We start from the raw sequence: 18,312 nt of genomic DNA, 5'->3' as shown, positions 1-18,312 counted from the left end.
CTCAGTCGCAGCTCACTTTCTCCAAAGGAAATGACTCCATGGCCCATCAATTCATCTTTACCATCACCATGGGAGTTCCTCTCCAGCTGTGCCCCTGCACATCTCCACATCAGCCCACCCCTGCCTGCTTTTCAGGGCTGTTTGTCCCTGCTGAAGGCAACAGCCCAGAACGCAGTGACACACAACACACAGCGCCTTGAGACACAGGTGCACCTACTGGAACAACAACATTTTGTCTTTATTAGGAGTTCCCATGGTAATATAACACAGAGTTCTTAAGGAATAAAACACAAGACTTGGGGTTGGGATGGGGGGGTTGTTTTTGCCATTGAGACAATGGTCAAATATCAGTACTCCTCTTTGTCTACACACATGATCAGCTTTAGCACTTACAGCTCCTCCACTCATGGTTCACAATCACAAATCCAAGGGTTAAATCCAGCTAGTATTAAATCCTACTTTTTTCTTTTATTATTTTTAGAGCTTCAAGTCACTGCGGTTAATTAATTAATTAATTAAGTCATCATCTTTTTTTTAGCATTTACATATGACATTCATTAAACAGACACAAAGCGGACGAGCTCTCACAGAAAAAACATGCTTACATAGCCTGCAAAAAACTTTTTTTTGTGGTTTTTTTTTCTTTCCTTTTCAAGAACAAATTTAAATTTAACAAGTTATCGTGAGTCAGTGAAGGAAAAAAAAAAGGAAGACTTAAGTGAATACTGAAGAGCCGCAAGTGTTTCGTAGAACTGAAACAGATCCACAATTCTTTTTTTTTTTTCCCCAACTCGTTCAAATTGATTTTAACATACAGGTGACAAAGAAAAAAATTTAAAAATGAAAATAGCTGCAATATATATATTAAGTTCATGGATTACTTAACAAACAAAGTGCAAACTCTTTATGCAAAACTAGAAGACCCAGGAGTTGAACCTAAATGCAAAATGCGTGGACGAATATGGCAAAGTTTTTCTTAACTTTCGTGTTCAAAGTGGCCTAAAGAGTTTAGGTGCTGCAGCTGGGAGGGTTTGGGTAGCTAAGTGGCTTCCAGACACTTTGCAGATCCCAGCATTCATACCTCATAACAACAAATTTGGTACTAATATCTTGAAAGCCTTCATATATATATATATGTTTTTTTCCTAAAAGAACCTGTAAACACCATTTAAGAAAATACAACTATGGAAAAATGGAGGTTGATGGAGGTTGGCAAAGCACAAAGAGAAGAGGGAGCAGAAGATGCAGCCAAATGCCAGGGCGGGCAGACAGTGGAGGCAACACTGTGGTAATAAAAGCTCTCTGTGCTAAGACAAGTCTTGGGACTGCTGAGCCCTCCAGCTATGCATACGTGGGGATCTGATGGTGCAGGTTTATCCTCCATGCCCCAAAAACAAGAAGCCTCCAGTCCCAGAGCCACCAGACCTTCAATCCCAGAGGGTGGTTAAACACCCAGACCCTGCGGGCTGCCCCAAAGCTGAGGGGCATTCCTTTAAGGACCACTGATGGTGTCTCAAATCCTAGGCATGTGAGGCTGGGTGGGGAACAGCCAGGCCTTCCCATGGGGATGTGCAGGATTCCTGCAGGGCTGGATAGCTGTGACATTTGTATAAGAGATTCTCAGCTGCTGGGGACCCAGCCAGCTCCCAGTTACAGCAGCTGGGCCTGGACTGGAATTGCCACAGGTGCTCAGCACACACTCCCTGACTGCCCTTTGAGAGCTAAAGATAAGCCCTCAAAGCTTTAAATAACCTCTCCTTGATGGCCAGGGAGGGAGTTTCTGCTACAAAAATCTTTCAAGCAACGTGTTGCTCTTTGCCCACAGCTCCCTGCCTGTCCATACCCACCTTCAGGAACAGAAGAAAAACTAACTGCTACAAACACTTCCAGATACTCCATCCCAGCAGTTCAGATGGTGTCCAGCTCCTCTGTTTGCACCAGCTCAAGACCTGATGGACTGAAGATCCTATGGACCTGCTCCATGCCCTTACTGCAGCTACATGACAAGAAATGTCTGGAAAATGCAACTAAGGGACACCTGAAGAACCAGGGTGGCAGTGGCAGTGACACTGACAGGAGTCTGTGACTTGGATGAGGTTCAGGAAGAACAGGGAGATTCCCAGTTCTCAGATAAGGCTTCATAAACACAATGGTACAAACATATTGAAAACACACACACAAACATTAAAAAAAAAAGTTTCCTCAAGGACCTAATTTGCAGCAAAATCCAGGAGAAAAAAAGAAACCAAGGAAAAACCAAGTGAACAGAATGGAAGTCCCCAAGGATTCTGGCTCAGCCACTGGCTGGGGTGATGTTCTCTGCCATTCCTAGTGCTGGGTCCTGTTTCTCACTCCTGGCAGCATCTAGTGACCTCAGCGCTGGTGGTGGAAAATGGCCACAGACAGGCTGGGATTCCTGGTCCTTCGTGCTTGCCTAGCTAATTCTGTCGGAACACAGAACCCTACAGAATATCCAGTTTAAAACCCTTGAACTACTCCTCTGCTTGACATTAAAAAAAAAAAAAAAGCTTTTTCTATGCATTTATTTTTCTTTCCTTTTTTTGCGTGTGTGTGTCTTGAAGGCAGCTCCTGGGAAATTCACTTTATCCTTCCTTTACTAAAAGAAAGATGCTGAATAGGACAGAGACCATGTATCTCAAATACCCTCTTTACATTTACTCTTTCATGTCAGAGGTGTCAAAACACGGTTTATTTCTTTAAATGTGTAAGGGGCTGAGGGGGGGGAAGTGCGAGGGGTTGGTGAAGATGAGGAAGGAACCTGAGGGGACTGAAAGAGGTGCTTTTATTTCAGCCCCTCCCCACACTGGGTGCCCGCAGTAACTGTCACAGGCTCTAAAAGAATCAAAAAGGATCTCCAGGTGCCCCAGTCCCCCCAAGGTGTACCCGGTGGGCACAGGAGGGTTTGGTCCTTAGCCCAAGCTGGTGATGTTGGCACGGCCACCCGGCGGGGCCACAATGCGCTGGGTCGTGCGGCGTGGGATGTTGTCATCGATCTGTGCTCCTGTAGGAGAGAGAGGAGGAGTCACCAACTCTGCAACTCTGCCAGCGTTTAAAATCCTCCATGTGGGTGTAGCACTTTGATGCTGCCTTAATGACCGGATTTGCTCTTAGAAGGCTTTTCCAGCCTAAACCATTCTGTGATTCTGTCTTTGGAGGAAAAGCCTTCACTGGCCCAACACTGCCTTAATTCTGCTGAAACCTGTTCTGCTCTGAGCACCTGAAGCACCCAGCCCTGCACAGGTAAGAGCTGGATGAATGATTATCTCTTAGCCAGCTTTACTATCCCTTTCTATAGTCCGCCCTTCTTGCAACTGAAGGACCAGCTGAGAAATCAAATCTTCCAGAAATCACATCCCAGATCCAGAGCTGCTCTCAGCTGGCAAAGTTCTCCTGAAGCTTGTGTCATCGTAAAAAAAAAAAAAGGGTTTTTGCTATAGCCTCTTAAAACCAGAAAATACCCATTTCTAAACACAGTTGGAATGGTCTCAAGCTGAAGGAGGGCAGTTAGATGAGATATTGGGAAGAAATTCCTCCCTGTGAGGGTGGTGAGGGGCTGGGGTGAAATTTGCAGAGGAGCCGTGGCTGCTCCATCCCTGGAAGTGTCAAAGGCCAGGTTGGATGCAGCTTGGAGCAACCTGGGATAGTGGAAGATGTCCCTGCTCATGGCAGGGGGTGGGAACGAATGGGCTTTAAGACTCTTCCCACCCAAACTATTCCAGGATTCTATGATGTGCCCTCTCTAGACAGCCAGCCAAGGACTGAGCCCAGAATACATTGGAGCATTCATGTGACATCATGAGAAGAAGCAGGAATTTAGGACAGCTCCTGTACTACTCTTCTTCCTCCCTAAAGGGAAAAGCTCACAGCTAAAATCCCCCCACAGCCTCTCTCATTCCATCCCTATCCCAGCAGAATGAACTCAGAGCATGGGAGCACAAACCAGCCACGATTTCAGTGCATTAAATCACTCAGCAATAAATCACTCCCAAAATCACATACCAGACAAGCTGAACCCAGACTGGTGCAGGTTCCTCACGGGCGGTGCCTGCTGTTTGGCAGGAGAGGTCTTGGCTGAGGACGCTGGCGTGACCGTTTTGGGTGTCACCGACACCTCACAGACTGGGCCGTCGTAGAGGCCTCGGGGCACCCCCCGCAGCTCAGCCAGCTGCAGGGAGAGAGGGCAACACTGCCTCAAAACACAGCTACAACACAACCCTAAAACACAGCCAAACACAGCCCAACAGCTGCTTAGATGTGGCTCAGCCAGTGACACACATTTCGGGATTGGTTGTTGGTAAGAAAATTTGAAAGCACACAGCATCTCTTCTGTACTGATCCCTGGGGAGCTGCTCTCTATCTACATTTATTTTGTATCTATATCTAGATTTTATCTATATCTATTTTACACCTATATTATATCCATATCTATATCTATATATCTACATATTTATATCTGTAACATATTTATATTTGTATTATACTTACATCTATATCATGTCTATTTCTATTTAATACGTAGCTCTACATCTGCATTATATCTATATCTATTGTATATCTCTATCTATATATATATATATGTTTATATGTATATCGGTATTGCATCTACATCTATTCCTATTTTGTATCCATATCTCTGTAAATCTATCTATATAAATATATCTGTGTCTCTGTCCAACCCAAACAGTTTTGCAGCAAACAACTATTTTCCTACAAGCTAAAACCAATGTTTGTGCAGCTCAACACCTTCCATGATGGAGAGCTGAGGTGCCCTGAGTCCGTGGGCACCCCAAGGCTCCTTGGCAATATGGACTTTTGGCTGCTCTGCACTCCCAAAAACCCCCACTTTTAGATCATCCTTGCTGTGCAATACTGTGAGTTGGGAAAAGCATACGTTCCTACTTTGCCTCTAGATTTCTGTGCAGGACAAGATGCCTACTAATTCGTATGTGACATGGAATGTGCTGTGGCTCCAGCCAGTCTGTCCCCTGCCCCAAAGGTGCTGTCCTTTAATGATCCCAACCTATGTGCCACTGGATTAAAGGCTCCTGACAGGTCTCAAATGCACCTTATTACTCATCCCCAAAAAGCCAAGCAGTGCTGAGACCAGCAGGGCAGCCCAGAGGAGCCAGGCTGGCTTCAATGGCCAGCCCTGGAGCTGCAGATTGGGATAAATACAATTATTCCAGTTGAGATGCTGCCCAATTGGATTTATAGGTCAGACATGTATTTCTGTGGGAGGACACAGTTCCTGATCCCAGGAACAGGGATCTGTTCTCCATGGGGCTAAATTATGCCAGGTTGTAATTTTGATAACTTGCAATTTCTTCAAAAGATCAATCAAAGAAAGATGATTTGCAAGGAATGGGAGGATCACTTGCGCCCAGCAGAACCAACAAAGATCAGGAGTTGTCCAGCAGAAGGCAACATTTCAAACAGCAAAATAATTTCTCCCCAGAAATTATTTCATCTATAAATAAACTCCTTCAATTCTCAGCAACTGAGTTCAGTGTCATCTCCCTTGTCAGGCAAATTCAGGCATATCAAAAGACAGGTTCAGTTTTGAATGGGTGCATTTTACAGAATCATTTTCCAACTATTTTAGCCTCTTAAAAATAGAACATTGTTCCTCTTAAGCAGTCTGTAGGCTGTGCCTGTGACTCACTAGTCACCAGACAAGAGCATCTGATCGTATCTGGCAGAAGGGAAAGCAGCATAACATATCTGTAACAAGAAATTACAATTCTAAATTGCTGCTGAGAGCTTTGATATAGAAATGCTAATGATAACTTTTCCTGGGACCTCTGTGACAGGAGAAACCTGGTGGGTTCTGGGTAGTTTGACAAAATGGCAAAATTCGAGGGTTCCTGGACACATATTCAGTTTGGCTCTCCTCAGCAAGAGAAAAATTAAAACCTGCAGAAAACCCAAGCTCAATCCAAAGTATTTTCCTGTAATGACTTGAGTGAACAGCAAAAATGAAAGAGGAATGAGATAAATGTGGCTCCCATCCAGGGAACAGCAGTGTGGCCTGAGCCAGGGGACAGCATCTGTTTTCCAGACACTTTAACTCAGTGTTGTCAGAGGGAGAGAACAAATGTGCAGCCAACCATTGACACTCACCCTGCTCCTTGCTTTGATTCGCTTGTACACAAAGTCAGGGAAGGGTTTCCTGGGGATGTACCTCCCAGAGCCCTCCGTGACGTGGAGATTCCCATCCTCCAGCACGATCTTGCCCTGGCTGATCACCACCAGGGGAGACCCACGGCACTCCATGCCCTCGAAGATATTGTACTCCAGAGACTGCAATGAGAAAACGAGCACATAAGGCAAACATATTCACCCAGCAGAGCCTGCTGGGCTTTAATTAGCAATCACTGGCCATGCTAATTGCCAAAATTTTAAGGACAGATGGAAGCAAACTCAACAGTGTTTACCTGAGCTGTATTTGCTGTGATTTAACAAAGGCTGCTATAAATTATCAGTCTAACTTTAGGGCTTTATTAATGCAAAATTTCCATTGAAATAAGGTTCATAAAGAATCCCAGAATGGTTTGGGCTGTAAGTTTATCCCATTCCACCCCCTGCCATGGGTTGGGATCCTTTCCACTAGATCCAGTTGCTCCAAGCTGCATGCAACCTGGCCTTTGACACTTCCAGGGATGGAGCAGCCACAGCTTCTCTGAGGAAGAAATTGTTTTTTCTCTTCTTTGAGAAAAAACAATTTCAAATGAGAGCCTCGCTGTTTAAACATATTTAGGCACCTATGTCTGTTGAGCTGAGGGCAGATTTAGAAGCCACAGAAAGCTTTATGTGAGTTTCCTACTAAAAAGAATAATTCTGAAAAATCTGTATTTCAAACCAGTGTTTTGGTTGATGGGTCAGGGGCCAGGACAATCTTATTTTATTTTAATGGGATTACTCATCCTCAATTAACTGGATTGGAAACATCACACCATGGGAAAAAGGCAAGTTTGAAAGAAATCACTGCAAATGTGAAACATCCTGGAATGAGATGCACTGCAACCATGTTATTTGGGGACTGTTACTCTAGTGACCATCTCTGAGTCAAATGCAGGTCTTTTTTACCGAGTTAATGATGGAGTTTGCCCTTGAAGTGTGTTATAAGTATGGGCAGGCCTGAGTGCAGCTTTGCAATTAGCCAGACCAGTGGTTAAACCAAGTCTGAACCAGGTCCAGCCTGAAAAAAACTGGGGTGGTAAAGGAGGAGGCTGGGTCAGGAGCTTATGGATTAGGCTGCTTCCAAGAACAACACCACCTCCCTCTCCAGCTCCTGATGTTTCCTTGCCAGAGAGTGGCAAGAGCAGTGCAAATTCTTGGAAAATATCCGTAAGTTGCTCAAACATTTAAAAAAGTAGCAATCGTCCAAGGCCACATAATCAGAGGGTGTCCCTGTGCCTGTGTCAAGGGGCCTTTTGTGTTCTGCTTGGCCAAACCAGGATATCTGGACTCCAAGGGCATCACTTGTATCAGTTTCTCCTCTAACACAAGGCATCGTGAGACCCAAAAAAATTACAGACTATGGGAATCATTAAGGTTGGAAAAGAGCTCCAAGGTCACTGAGTCCAAGCTGTGCCTGATTCCCACTTTGTCACTGGCCCAGAGCATTGAGTGCCATGTCCAGACTGCCTTCCTTGGACACCTCCAGGGATAGGGACTCCAAACCTCCCTGGGCAGCCCCTTCCAATGTCTAATCACCCTTTCCATGGAGAAATTCCTCCTGATGTAGCTTCAGGTGTGACGCCAGGTACAACAGGCAAAGCAATGACAGGGGACAAGGTCAGAGATGTGTTTGTAAGCAAACAAGCTGTGATTGCTCAGCTTTTCAAACTCTTGGGAATGAGAGCCCTTCATCCTCAATGCTCTTGGCACAGCTTAAGGGTGCAGCCTTTAGCCACAGCTGAGTGCTGGGGCCTCTGACACACTGTCAGGGTTTTTGGGGGATGTGCAGCTTTCAGCAGACAAAAATACTCCTGAATGGAGCTGGTTCTCCTTTGTCTTGCCCAGATCCATGCCAAAATCATGGAACCAATCCTGACTGCACTTGGGCATATCCACAAAAGAGAAAGTCTATGAGTTCTGTGTCAGGAAACTGAAAGAGTCCAGTTCATTTCCCAAAGACAACAGCCACTAAATAGAAATGACTTTCAAGCACTCCACCCAAACTACTTCCAGCTCTCTGAGCTATTCATAAGTACAAGCCCAGGTTCAGACCATGAATTCTGGCACCTAAAAGCAGTGAGTCCTTGGGTTCCGTCTTCTTAAGTCATTCCTCTCCAGATTGGATGGAGTCTGGAAGCACCTCTAAGGTGACTGAAGTGACCAGACTCCTGGAATTCCTCTGTCAGAAGCCTTAGCAGAGGCAAGATGAAGCAAAACCATCTGTGACCAATTCTGACAAAGAGTTAAGTCACAGGGAAGTGAACCAAACCTTTAAAAAAAATGATGTTTCCTTGTGAATGTGCCCAGGGATCCAAGTGTGGAAGAAAGTTTTGCTCCTTCAGCTCCAGAGTGAATGAAGGCATTCATGGGGAAAAAGAACAAGCAGTTTTTTCTTTTTCCAGGGAAAGATTCCATAGGTTCATAGTCAGCAGCGAAACAAGTTGTCAACAAATGCAAACAGTGGCTGCTTTCTCTGAGAGAGGGCTTGAATGTCACAGAGAGACTTTAGCCAGGCCCCTGCACTGGAACCATTCTGCAGATTCCCACAGGCTGAGACAGCTTGATAACTGCAGGGGCCAGGTGTAAGGGATGGGACTCAGCAAAAGTGTCCCTAAGAGTGCCACCACTGCAGAAGCTAACAGCGACAAGCTGCAGAAGAGCTTAGGGGAAAGTCTGGTTGTTTTGGGTACTGCCCTTTGCCAACTAATTTGGGCGTGACCACCAGGAAAATCCTGACTCCACACACATGTGCCAGATCAGTAGGTGGTATAAATCCACTCAGACCCTGGATCTGGGCCAGATTTCCAGAAAAAGGGTCCGTGAGCTGATAAAACTTCAGTGAAAAGGGGCAGTTTCCATTCCCACCACTGGCATGCCTGGATGTCATAAACAACACATTGTCCTACAAGGCCTTTGCATATTTTAGAGGATTTAAAGAGCTTTCTGTGAGCTCAGATCTATGCACCTAACACTCAGGAAGAGCAGATGTGCTCTCTGCTCCAGGGGGAATCCATGTGATTTCAGATGGACTCATCCTGCTCACACAACTGAGCTCCACAGTGAGACCAGAGAGGGCTTCAGGCACAGGGAAAATGACCCTGGGGTTGTCACAAGTTCCCGTTGCTGGCAGCACAGCCTGGCACTGAGGAAGAGAGGGGTAAAGGAAGTAGGCAATGGTAGGGAACATCCTTACTATGTTGTGGGTCTTGGCAGAGATTGTCTTGACGCTGTCAGGATCCCAGATGACCAGGTCGGCATCGGAGCCCACGGCGATGCGGCCCTTCCGCGGGTACAGGTTGAAGATTTTGGCCGCGTTTGTGCTGGTCACAGCCACGAACTGGTTCTCGTCCATCTTGCCAGTCACCTGGGGGGACACCACAGGACTCAATGCATGAGCCAGCAAAGAGCTGGCAGTGCAGCAGATTCCCAAGGATCTCCCCAAGGGGTAAAAACACCAAGTGGAAGGACCATGACAAGAAAATAACACATTCCTGCAGCTCCTTCCACTCTCAATGTCCAGCTGAAATGTAAACTCATGACAGGTGTGACCTACCACAGCCTTATCCCAGATGATGGACATCCTCTCCTCAGTGCCATTGGTTCCTTCAGGGATCAGGGTGAAGTTGTCCTTCCCCACAGCTTTCTGAGCAGTGTTGAAGGTGCAGTGGGCACTGCCAGTCACTTGGAGGTCTCCACTGGAAGAAAAACAAAAGGTATTCAAGATATTTTACGGTAACAGGAATGCTCCTGAAGGTCAAACAGCTTTTGGCTTGTTGGCAGCAACATCCCTTTTATCACCCATTTCCTCGTGATGAATCACATGTTGTTTGAACACAGAAAGCTCTACTCACCAGGACAGTAGTGAGTTGAGAAAATCAGGAGTGGTCGGGTCAGGACTCAGTGGTGGAGATGTAACAAAAGCTGCTGCCTTTGCCCAGTTCTTGCTCCAGTAATGGGATCCATCAGTGCCCAGGCTGGCTGTGATGGGCTCTCCATACACCACGGTGCCTGTGGGACAGGGACACACATAAACCTTCTGTGAACGCCAAGGAATGTGCACTTCCAGCCTGGCTTCCTGGCAGAAAGCATCTCCTGGGAAAGGACACATGCTGCAGGGCTGCCTGATACTTCCTCTGAAGCATTAAATAAAGATATTGCTACTGACCAGAGCTGGGAGCAGCAAAATGGGCACAACCCTTTACACAACTGCAGAGGTTGGCACTGATTAATTGTTCTTGAAATGGTTACTGTAAAGATTCATTTTATTGTTTATATTCATTTTATTATTTATTTATCCTGAGCCAAGAACTTTGGAAGAACCTGAGAGCAACTATAAGGGAGTGAGGAGATTCAGTCTGATCTAGAAGAGATGTGCAAGAAAAAGGATTTTAAAAATAGTTTTTATAAATTATAGTATGAATTAAAGACCTTCTAACAAAACCAGGTTTCTTGGAGTAGGGTCTATGCATAGACCAGGTGAGAGAAAACTCCTAGCAGGAATGGTTTTTTGCATACCAAGAAAACCCATTCCCACAGGGGAAATATCAGAGTTCCTGGTTCACAAATGCAATGCAAGGGCACTCTGTGATCCCCCCAAGGCACACAGCAAATCTGTGGCAGAATTGGGAAATGGAACTACATCTCCTGACTCTGTCCAGTGCGCTCACCACCAGTGCATCCTTCCTCCTCATTAACATTTTTGGAACCACATGAAGGAACAGCAGATCCTTAAGGCCAGGATACTCTGCAAGCTGGAGTGTACCAGCACCATCTGCACACCAAGCAGATGCTGCAACTTCAAAAGCAGCACGAGCAGGCAGTCCCAGGGATCTGCTTACCAAATGCAACCTCGCCAAAATCTGCTCTGTGCCCACCCACCTGCCTCCCCAAGCACTTCATGGGTTTGGATCCGCCTATCAAAGATGTGGGCAGCTGAGATGCCAACCCTAAATACTTCAGTCAGGAAAGATGGGCAGAGGGACAACCAGAGCTCTGCAGGGTCTCACACCTCACCATGCAGAGTGAAAAGACAGAATATTTCTTTCACTATATTGCCAGAGCTACTGTTACATCTCTGGGGGCTCAAGACAGCTGGGACAGAGCCTACTAGCTGAGGCAGGATGATGATTAACTGGCTCCATGCTGCTCCCAGGACCCTGCTGACGCAGGAGGTCCAGGAACAGCCTTTGCTAGAGAGTTTCCAGGAGGAAAAGAAGAAGCTCTCTGACATCACTGGCCCCAAATAGGGTTCTGAAATCAAAACAAGGCCAAACACATGCTGGCTATTAATGGGAGGCCTCTTGTGGTCCAGCGCACTGGCGATATTGTTCGGCAGGGAGTGATGTCTTCAGGGCCCAAATCTGCCAGCGACAGAGTCTGCAGGGAATCTCCTCCATACAAAAGCCACTGGGAACATCTGGCTTTAAATAATGTCTGTTCTTTGCCATTTAGCAAATCAAACCTTGGATTGATTGTTTTTGCCTTGGATAGTCTTCGGTTATGTTTCCTCTATTGTTTGGGAGGGCAAGACCAGTGCGTGTGGCCCTTCTCAGTTACTGCACAGCATTTAACTTGAGTTATTTGAATAAAGGAACAGAGGATGGGGCACCATTTATACCCCAAATTCTCTTTATAAGGAGAAAACACATTTTGAATGAAAACTGCGTGTTTTGGCTCGCTCAGGAGGCTGAGTGAAGTGATCCCTGTTGATCATGCATCTGGGACAATCCCAGCACCTTTCACAGGCAGGGTAACATCCACCCAAGCCAAGTTGTGTTTTATGGCTTTCTGTGATCCAGGTGTGTGGTCCCTTATCCCAAAGCCCCACTCCACTTTCAGCTGGTGGTCTCAGGACACTGAGTGTAGCAAGAAGGTGTTTCTATTGATGCTCCACCTTTGTGGGGCACATGCCTTCAATATTTTTATCTGGAAAAGAGAAGAGAGACTTCCCTGGCTCGCAGGATACAACTGCACTATGACATCAAGTTCTTTCCTGGGGGGGATGCAGCATGCAGCCACATTGCTAGGTCAATGCATCTTCCTTCAGGATGATCCCCTCCGATGGAGCTGGGAGAGAAAGATTCATTCCAAACAGCTTGAGCTGCTTTCACAGACAGCCTTGAAAATCAGTCCTCCTCACCAATTCCTTTTACAGGAATCATGGGACCAAAATACTCCCAAGCTGATGCACAAACACCAATCTGTTTGCTGGAAATCAGCTCCTCTCGCATCAAACACCCAGATGGAAAGTGATGTCATTTGTATACCCATCCAGGCTTATTTAGGTTGCAGAAAATTAAATCCAAGCCTTGTGAGGAAAGAAGGGGGTAAATCATCCCTCCTGGTTACTCACCCAACCTGAGCAGCTTTAAATAGAAGTGAAAGGTTTAGTCACAGGATAAAGCAGCAGACAGCACTCACTCTGTGGGCAATCCTGACTCCTTGAGGGCCAGGCAACAGAGGAAGGGCCTGGGGGAAGCTCCTGCATCCCTCAGAGCAGTTCAGCTCCCTCACAAGCCTCAGTCAGAGAGGAGAGACATGAGCAGCAGCATCCACAGGGGGTCTGAGTCTTGCTTCTTGCAGCATCCCCAAGCAGAGGCAGTCAGAGGCAGTCATAATTCCCAAACCTAACCCAGCCTGCTGATTCTCATCCCTGCACAGATGTCAGGCTATGAGTTACACCACATGAAAAGCCTATTCCACAAACAAGAAGTACAGCACAACAGCTACAACTGGTGAGCCTTTTTGGCTACTCCAGCTAAATACAACAGGGCTTGTGAGTCAAGAACTCCATCAGGAATCAGTGCTGACCCCAGGAAGCACAGCAGAATGCACCAAGGGAAAACCACAGCAGCTGGAAGGAGGACCCAGTTGCAATCTCTGGGGGAATTCACTACATGGAGAGAGCATGGAATGACTCTGTGATATCATGAAGGCACGTGGCTTGGTGGGGGAGGATGAGTGTGAATAGACAAGTTCAGGACTGAGCAGAACAAGCAGCTCCTGGCTCTGACCCAACCACTGAATCCTTGTGTGTTGGAAATGAAAAAGAAACCTTTCCTGTAGGGATGAAGCTGATGTTGGCAGGAGCTGAAGTGCACGAGCTAAGGAGGAAATAACTTACCCTTTTTCCTGGCTTGAGCAATGACATCAGCAGCACTTTTGCTCATCACCTTGGTGATGTACAGGGGGCAGTTGGTCTGGTTGGCAATGGTTATTGCCCGGTTCACAGCCTCTGCCTCCACCTGAGAAACAGAGGCGGCAGCAGGTCAGGGACACCCAACAGCACCCCACTCATCCTCAGAAGTTACAGACCCTGCTGTCCCAGAAAACAAGGAGTGACAAGGCATTTCCCACCTCTGTGTCTGAAAAGGCACAGTGTAATCACAGCAGTTAAATGACATCAAGCTGCAGTTCCCTCTCATTACTACCTTTTCTCCCAGGCCACTTCAGAGCCCCTCTGCCTGAACTAAAATAACACTCCAGGTGCCCAGGGTCAGAATGATTAAGCTCCTCCTTTAACCTAGACAAAAATAAGCAACTAAATGTTGACTCAACAGACCTGCTCCTGCTCCAGCCCACGCAGAAGGGAGATGCTGCACCACATACTCTGGTAAACCACATTTGCAAACAAGCCTCCTAAATTGTACCCTCCACTACAATCTCTGGCTTGGGATCTGAGAGAGTGTGAACCACCCCATAAATCAACTGCTTTTCCTTGCATGTGTACAGAGAATTAACCTCAGCCAAACTGAGGGTCACGTTGTAACTGCAGCCTCAGGGTGATGGGCATCACTCTGATTTTATGGATCACACATCCTAATCAAAGGATCCAGGGACAGATTGAGCAGCTGGGTGATGCTCACTGTGCCTGCTGCCAGCAATGCCACAGACATTTTCCAAGTGAACAACAGAGGAAACAAACCCAGAGCAATCCCCCACCAGATTCCCCAATGCAAGAGGCTCCCAGAACCTCTTCCATGGACTCTGGTGGCATTGGCACACACTTAGCACTTGTGAAAATCTGCTCTGCAGTGACTGATCACAGCCCAAGTGCCTCAAATCATCATCACCTGTCCCAGAATACATTGCCCAGGCAGGTTGTGTCCCATTCCTGGAAGTGTCCAAGGCCAGGTTGGATGGGGCTCGGAGCATCCTGGAATAGTGGAAGGTGTCCCTGCCCATGGCAGGAGCGGGACTGAGTGGGCTTTGAGGTCCTTTCCAACCCAAATCACTCCAGGATTCTGTGACTGCTGGCTCTCAACACTGTGCTTGGAGGAAAAGAACCACTAGCTTAGGGAACCATGGCCAGGCTGATGTCCAAGTGTCCTGAACAGCTCTGCTCAGGCCAGCAATGCCACCACTTGCACTCATGCCCTGTTTGCAGCCAGAATGCCCCAGGAAAACAACAGCCAGGAGTTTTTACAGAAAACCAGCCCCCCAGAGTCAGCAGGGTACTCTCTGGGACTCAAAGGGTTACAGCCCCAGGCAGGGGATGCTCACAAGGGGGTATTTTCTCACCCAGATGCCCCAGACATACGGGAAAGGCTGTGATGGAGGGTTTGTTCCAGAATGTTGGACCCAAAGTGTCACAGCCAGCAGCACTCACAAAGGCTGAAAGGAAGAGCCAAGAAAAGCCCAGTTGTCGCTCCTGAGAGACAAGGGGAGGACTCAGACAGGCCAGAGCTTCCAGGCCATGGCCTCCCTTTGCAAACTCCCCATTAGAGCGGGTCTGTGCACAGCTCTGCCTCTGCAGCACCTGGGAACCACATTTCCACTCCGTGCCTCAGTTTCCCATCAGGCAAAGCAGAGATGAAACAACACACACCTCCAGACTTTTGGGCAGAAGGCATTTGAGCAACTGTGAAGCAACAGGAGAATATTTTCTGAACAAGGCTGCTGAATTCCTGCCTTGTGCCCAGATGCTATGGTGACAGGCATATAACAATAACCCAACAAGTAGTCCAAAGGGGAATGTTTGCAATTACCAGGATGCATTAGAAGCCCTAGCACAGCAGTTCTCTTGGAAAAAAAACCAAAACAAAACAAACAAAAAAAGAAAAAGACAGACATTTCCTGGAGCATTTCAACTGCTTGTGCTTCCAGCATTTTTGTGGCTGAAATAAAAACAAAAAAAATGATGGATTGCTTGAAAAGTCATCACAGAATGAACTGAGCTGTGAGGGGGAGAGTTTTCCAGAAAGTGATGGGTGAGGCTGATTTGGGATGGTGCTGTCTTAACTCAGGCCCTGTTTTGTGGCAGGAATAACATGCTGAACACTGAGGTGAGCAAAGCTAAACCCCCGAGTCAGCAGTGAAACTTAAGCCTCAATTTGAGCCTCCTGCCAGCCTGGGAATTCAGATGTGTGCACTCCAAGACACAAGTGCATGTGGCCAGCCCCTGAATGCTTCACTCTGATGTATTCTACCTGAAATGAGTAGGAGTTTTGAGTTAATACATGTTTTAGATTTGTTCAGAGAGTCCTGCTGGTTTGCTGTAGATGGAGTTCTGAATGACAGAGCTGTCCAGTCAGATGCCAACCATCCTTAGGACGGGCTTTGCATTCCCTGAAGGACAGCAGGAAAAACCAATTCTAGTGTCAACAGCACCCCAGAGAGACACAACAAACATCCACTTCACTGAAGTCAACAGGAATTAGGGATCTGCTGCCACCCTTGGAAACTGGCCTCTTTCAGCAGCCAGCCCAAGTTGGATGTTTTTAAAGCACAGAGTCACTCCCGTGCTGCAGAAAGGGGGAGGAGGGAAGCAGATGACATCGTTTCCTGCTCTGTTTCCTATGACTTTCAAGGCAGAGAATGTTGGACCAAATGCTTCCCAAGCCTGGGCAGAGCACAGCTGAGTTCAGCTGCACAGAGGCTGCCCCATATGACATCAGGGAGAGGCTTCACTGAGCCTCATCTGCAGCAGCCACATGTCCTCAGGCTGCCTTTTTCCTCCCTGCACTGAGGTAGAGCACAGTCCTGCACAGATAAACAATCCATCCATGCCTGGGACCCACACAACTCACACTTTAAAGCTCCTGCTCCATGAAGGATGAGCTCTTAAACAGCCAGACACAACTTGGCTGGTTTGATGTCCAGATCCTTTAAGGTAAGAGCAGCATTCCCTTGAAAACAACACAAATTGAACTCCGTGAAGTGTCACACCAACATCTGTTCCCATTCCCCTGATGCAGGCCAAAAAATATGTTAAAAAACCACAAATTGGATGACTGACTGGAAAGCTCAGTGCAAAGTGCTCACAATTTCAGGAAGCAAAAGATTCCAGCTCTGGGAGCCACACACAGATTTTGTGTTCTGTGGGGATTCACTTACAAGTGGAGCTTTTTTTTTTTTTTTCCCCTAGGCAACAGAATGATTTATCTTCCTACTGAACTGCCTCTGGATGCTGTTTGTCAGAATCCAGGGGAGGAAATGCAGAGGGAGCATGAGGGGCATATGTGGATGATCTCACAGCCCCAGCTCCCAGCTGCCACATCTGGAAGGCAGCAAAGCCCCAGGATCTTGGAGGAACAAAAAGAGCTGCTTGTACAGAACAGATGAACCCCACAAACCTGGAATGCCACAGTGAGGTGTCCGGCTTAGAGACAGTGAAGGACTGTGAGTGAAGGATGCAATGGGAACCAACCTCAAAGGCAAAGTTTTAAGGCTCTTTAAAACTTCTGGGATTTATTTCAAAGGCTTAGAGGGATTGGAGTGCTCGTCCCTGGAGAAATCCACAGGGAAATATGAAGGGTAACTATATTAAAGTGCTGCACTAAGGCCTGAGCATGACCTCCTCTCTCTGGTACATATTTTCTGTGCCTTCAGCAAACCACTTAATACATTGCTGTAAAAACCTCCACCCCATTGGTAAAATTTCATCAAAATATCAAATATCACAGTAATGGAAGCTATGGAAGTACCTAAAACAATGTTAGGATTTGGGCATAAATTTAAAAATTCTGCTAATTCACTGGAAGTCTGACAAAATAATGACCAAGAGAGAAGCCCAAGACACTAGACCTAGAAAGGACAATAGCAGAATTCCACCAACATAACCCCAAATGCAGAAAAATCCTGTTTCCAGCCACATTCATGCCAACATGAAGTACTTAATGGCAATGGAGAGATATTACAAATTGGGGAGGGGGTAAATGCAAAGGCAGGGGAGTTCTCACCTCTTCAGGTCTGCTCAACACATGCCCTTCAGGGCCTGTGATCCCCAGCTCCAGGATCCTTTGCTGCTCCTAAGGCAGAGAAGAAAAAAAAGCAGGGATGAGATTTAAAGCAACAGGGAATTTTTCTTGCAGTACACAGAGCTATTGGAAAGGGGCATGAGTGAGATCCTGAGCATCTGTGCTGGTTAAAAATCACATGGGGCTTTGCATAAGGGCCCTGCAAGAAAGTCCTGTCCAACTCCCCTTGCTGAGAATAACCAGAGCTCACAAAACCTTGCTGATTTGTTCACAGGAGGTCAAGGAAACCTTTTATTTGGATTCGCTTCACACTGGGCTCATAGCCCCTCGACTTTCAGCACTCATTTGTGTCTATAAAATCATCTATAAGATGTGGCAAAATGATAACTCATGGAAAAAATTGTCCTGCAACTGGGCTCAAGGACTGGGGTGGGCTCTTGCCCAGCCAAAGAACACAGAAATCCTCTGGGTGCTTGAGACACAGTGTACAAAATGAGCTGGAGATAAGATTAAATTGAATACATTATTAACATTTCTCCCTTGCTCCTGGCTGGAGGATAAACAGACCCCAAACATCAGCATCCCATGTACGGTATGAAGCTACATCCCTTCCCACTCCCCCTCTTCTTATTTCCTGCAGAACAATTTGTTCCACATAGTGACAGTCACACCCAGCTTTTCACTTTTGGGGAGAGAGGCAGAGATGCCCAATATCCACCCCAAACTGTAAGCTGCCACAAAAACCTATTTTATCAGTGTCAAAGGAGTTAAAAACTGCTGCACAGCCCCACTCACACCCTTAGTACAACTATGCCATGCTCTCAAAAGCTTTGGTGGCTCTCAGTTTGCAAAGGAGGAGTCAGAATTTAAACCCCTCCCAGCATTTGAAGCCAATACTCAGAGAACAAACAGG

General features: G+C 46.7%; 1 protein-coding gene across 2 annotated transcripts in view; it reads right to left on the bottom strand.

Annotated features, from left to right (window-relative positions):
- Positions 1 to 214: 214 nt before the first annotated feature.
- The window catches only part of DPYSL2 (dihydropyrimidinase like 2), a 52,931-nt gene continuing 34,833 nt past the window's right edge, over positions 215 to 18,312 (bottom strand). For both annotated transcript variants that reach the window (XM_066567241.1, XM_066567242.1), the window contains 8 exons: positions 17,382 to 17,450; positions 13,325 to 13,445; positions 10,053 to 10,209; positions 9,755 to 9,896; positions 9,395 to 9,565; positions 6,142 to 6,321; positions 4,021 to 4,186; positions 215 to 3,022 (listed from right to left, as the gene is read on the bottom strand). In XM_066567241.1, coding sequence (XP_066423338.1) covers positions 2,931 to 3,022; positions 4,021 to 4,186; positions 6,142 to 6,321; positions 9,395 to 9,565; positions 9,755 to 9,896; positions 10,053 to 10,209; positions 13,325 to 13,445; positions 17,382 to 17,450 — 1,098 coding nt within the window. In that variant the 3' untranslated portion in view covers positions 215 to 2,930. The remainder of the gene's footprint in view (positions 3,023 to 4,020; positions 4,187 to 6,141; positions 6,322 to 9,394; positions 9,566 to 9,754; positions 9,897 to 10,052; positions 10,210 to 13,324; positions 13,446 to 17,381; positions 17,451 to 18,312) is intronic.

This window comes from Molothrus aeneus, chromosome 29, assembly GCF_037042795.1.
Source record: "Molothrus aeneus isolate 106 chromosome 29, BPBGC_Maene_1.0, whole genome shotgun sequence".
Lineage (NCBI taxonomy): Eukaryota > Metazoa > Chordata > Aves > Passeriformes > Icteridae > Molothrus > Molothrus aeneus.
This window is presented reverse-complemented; position numbering and strand designations above follow the sequence as displayed.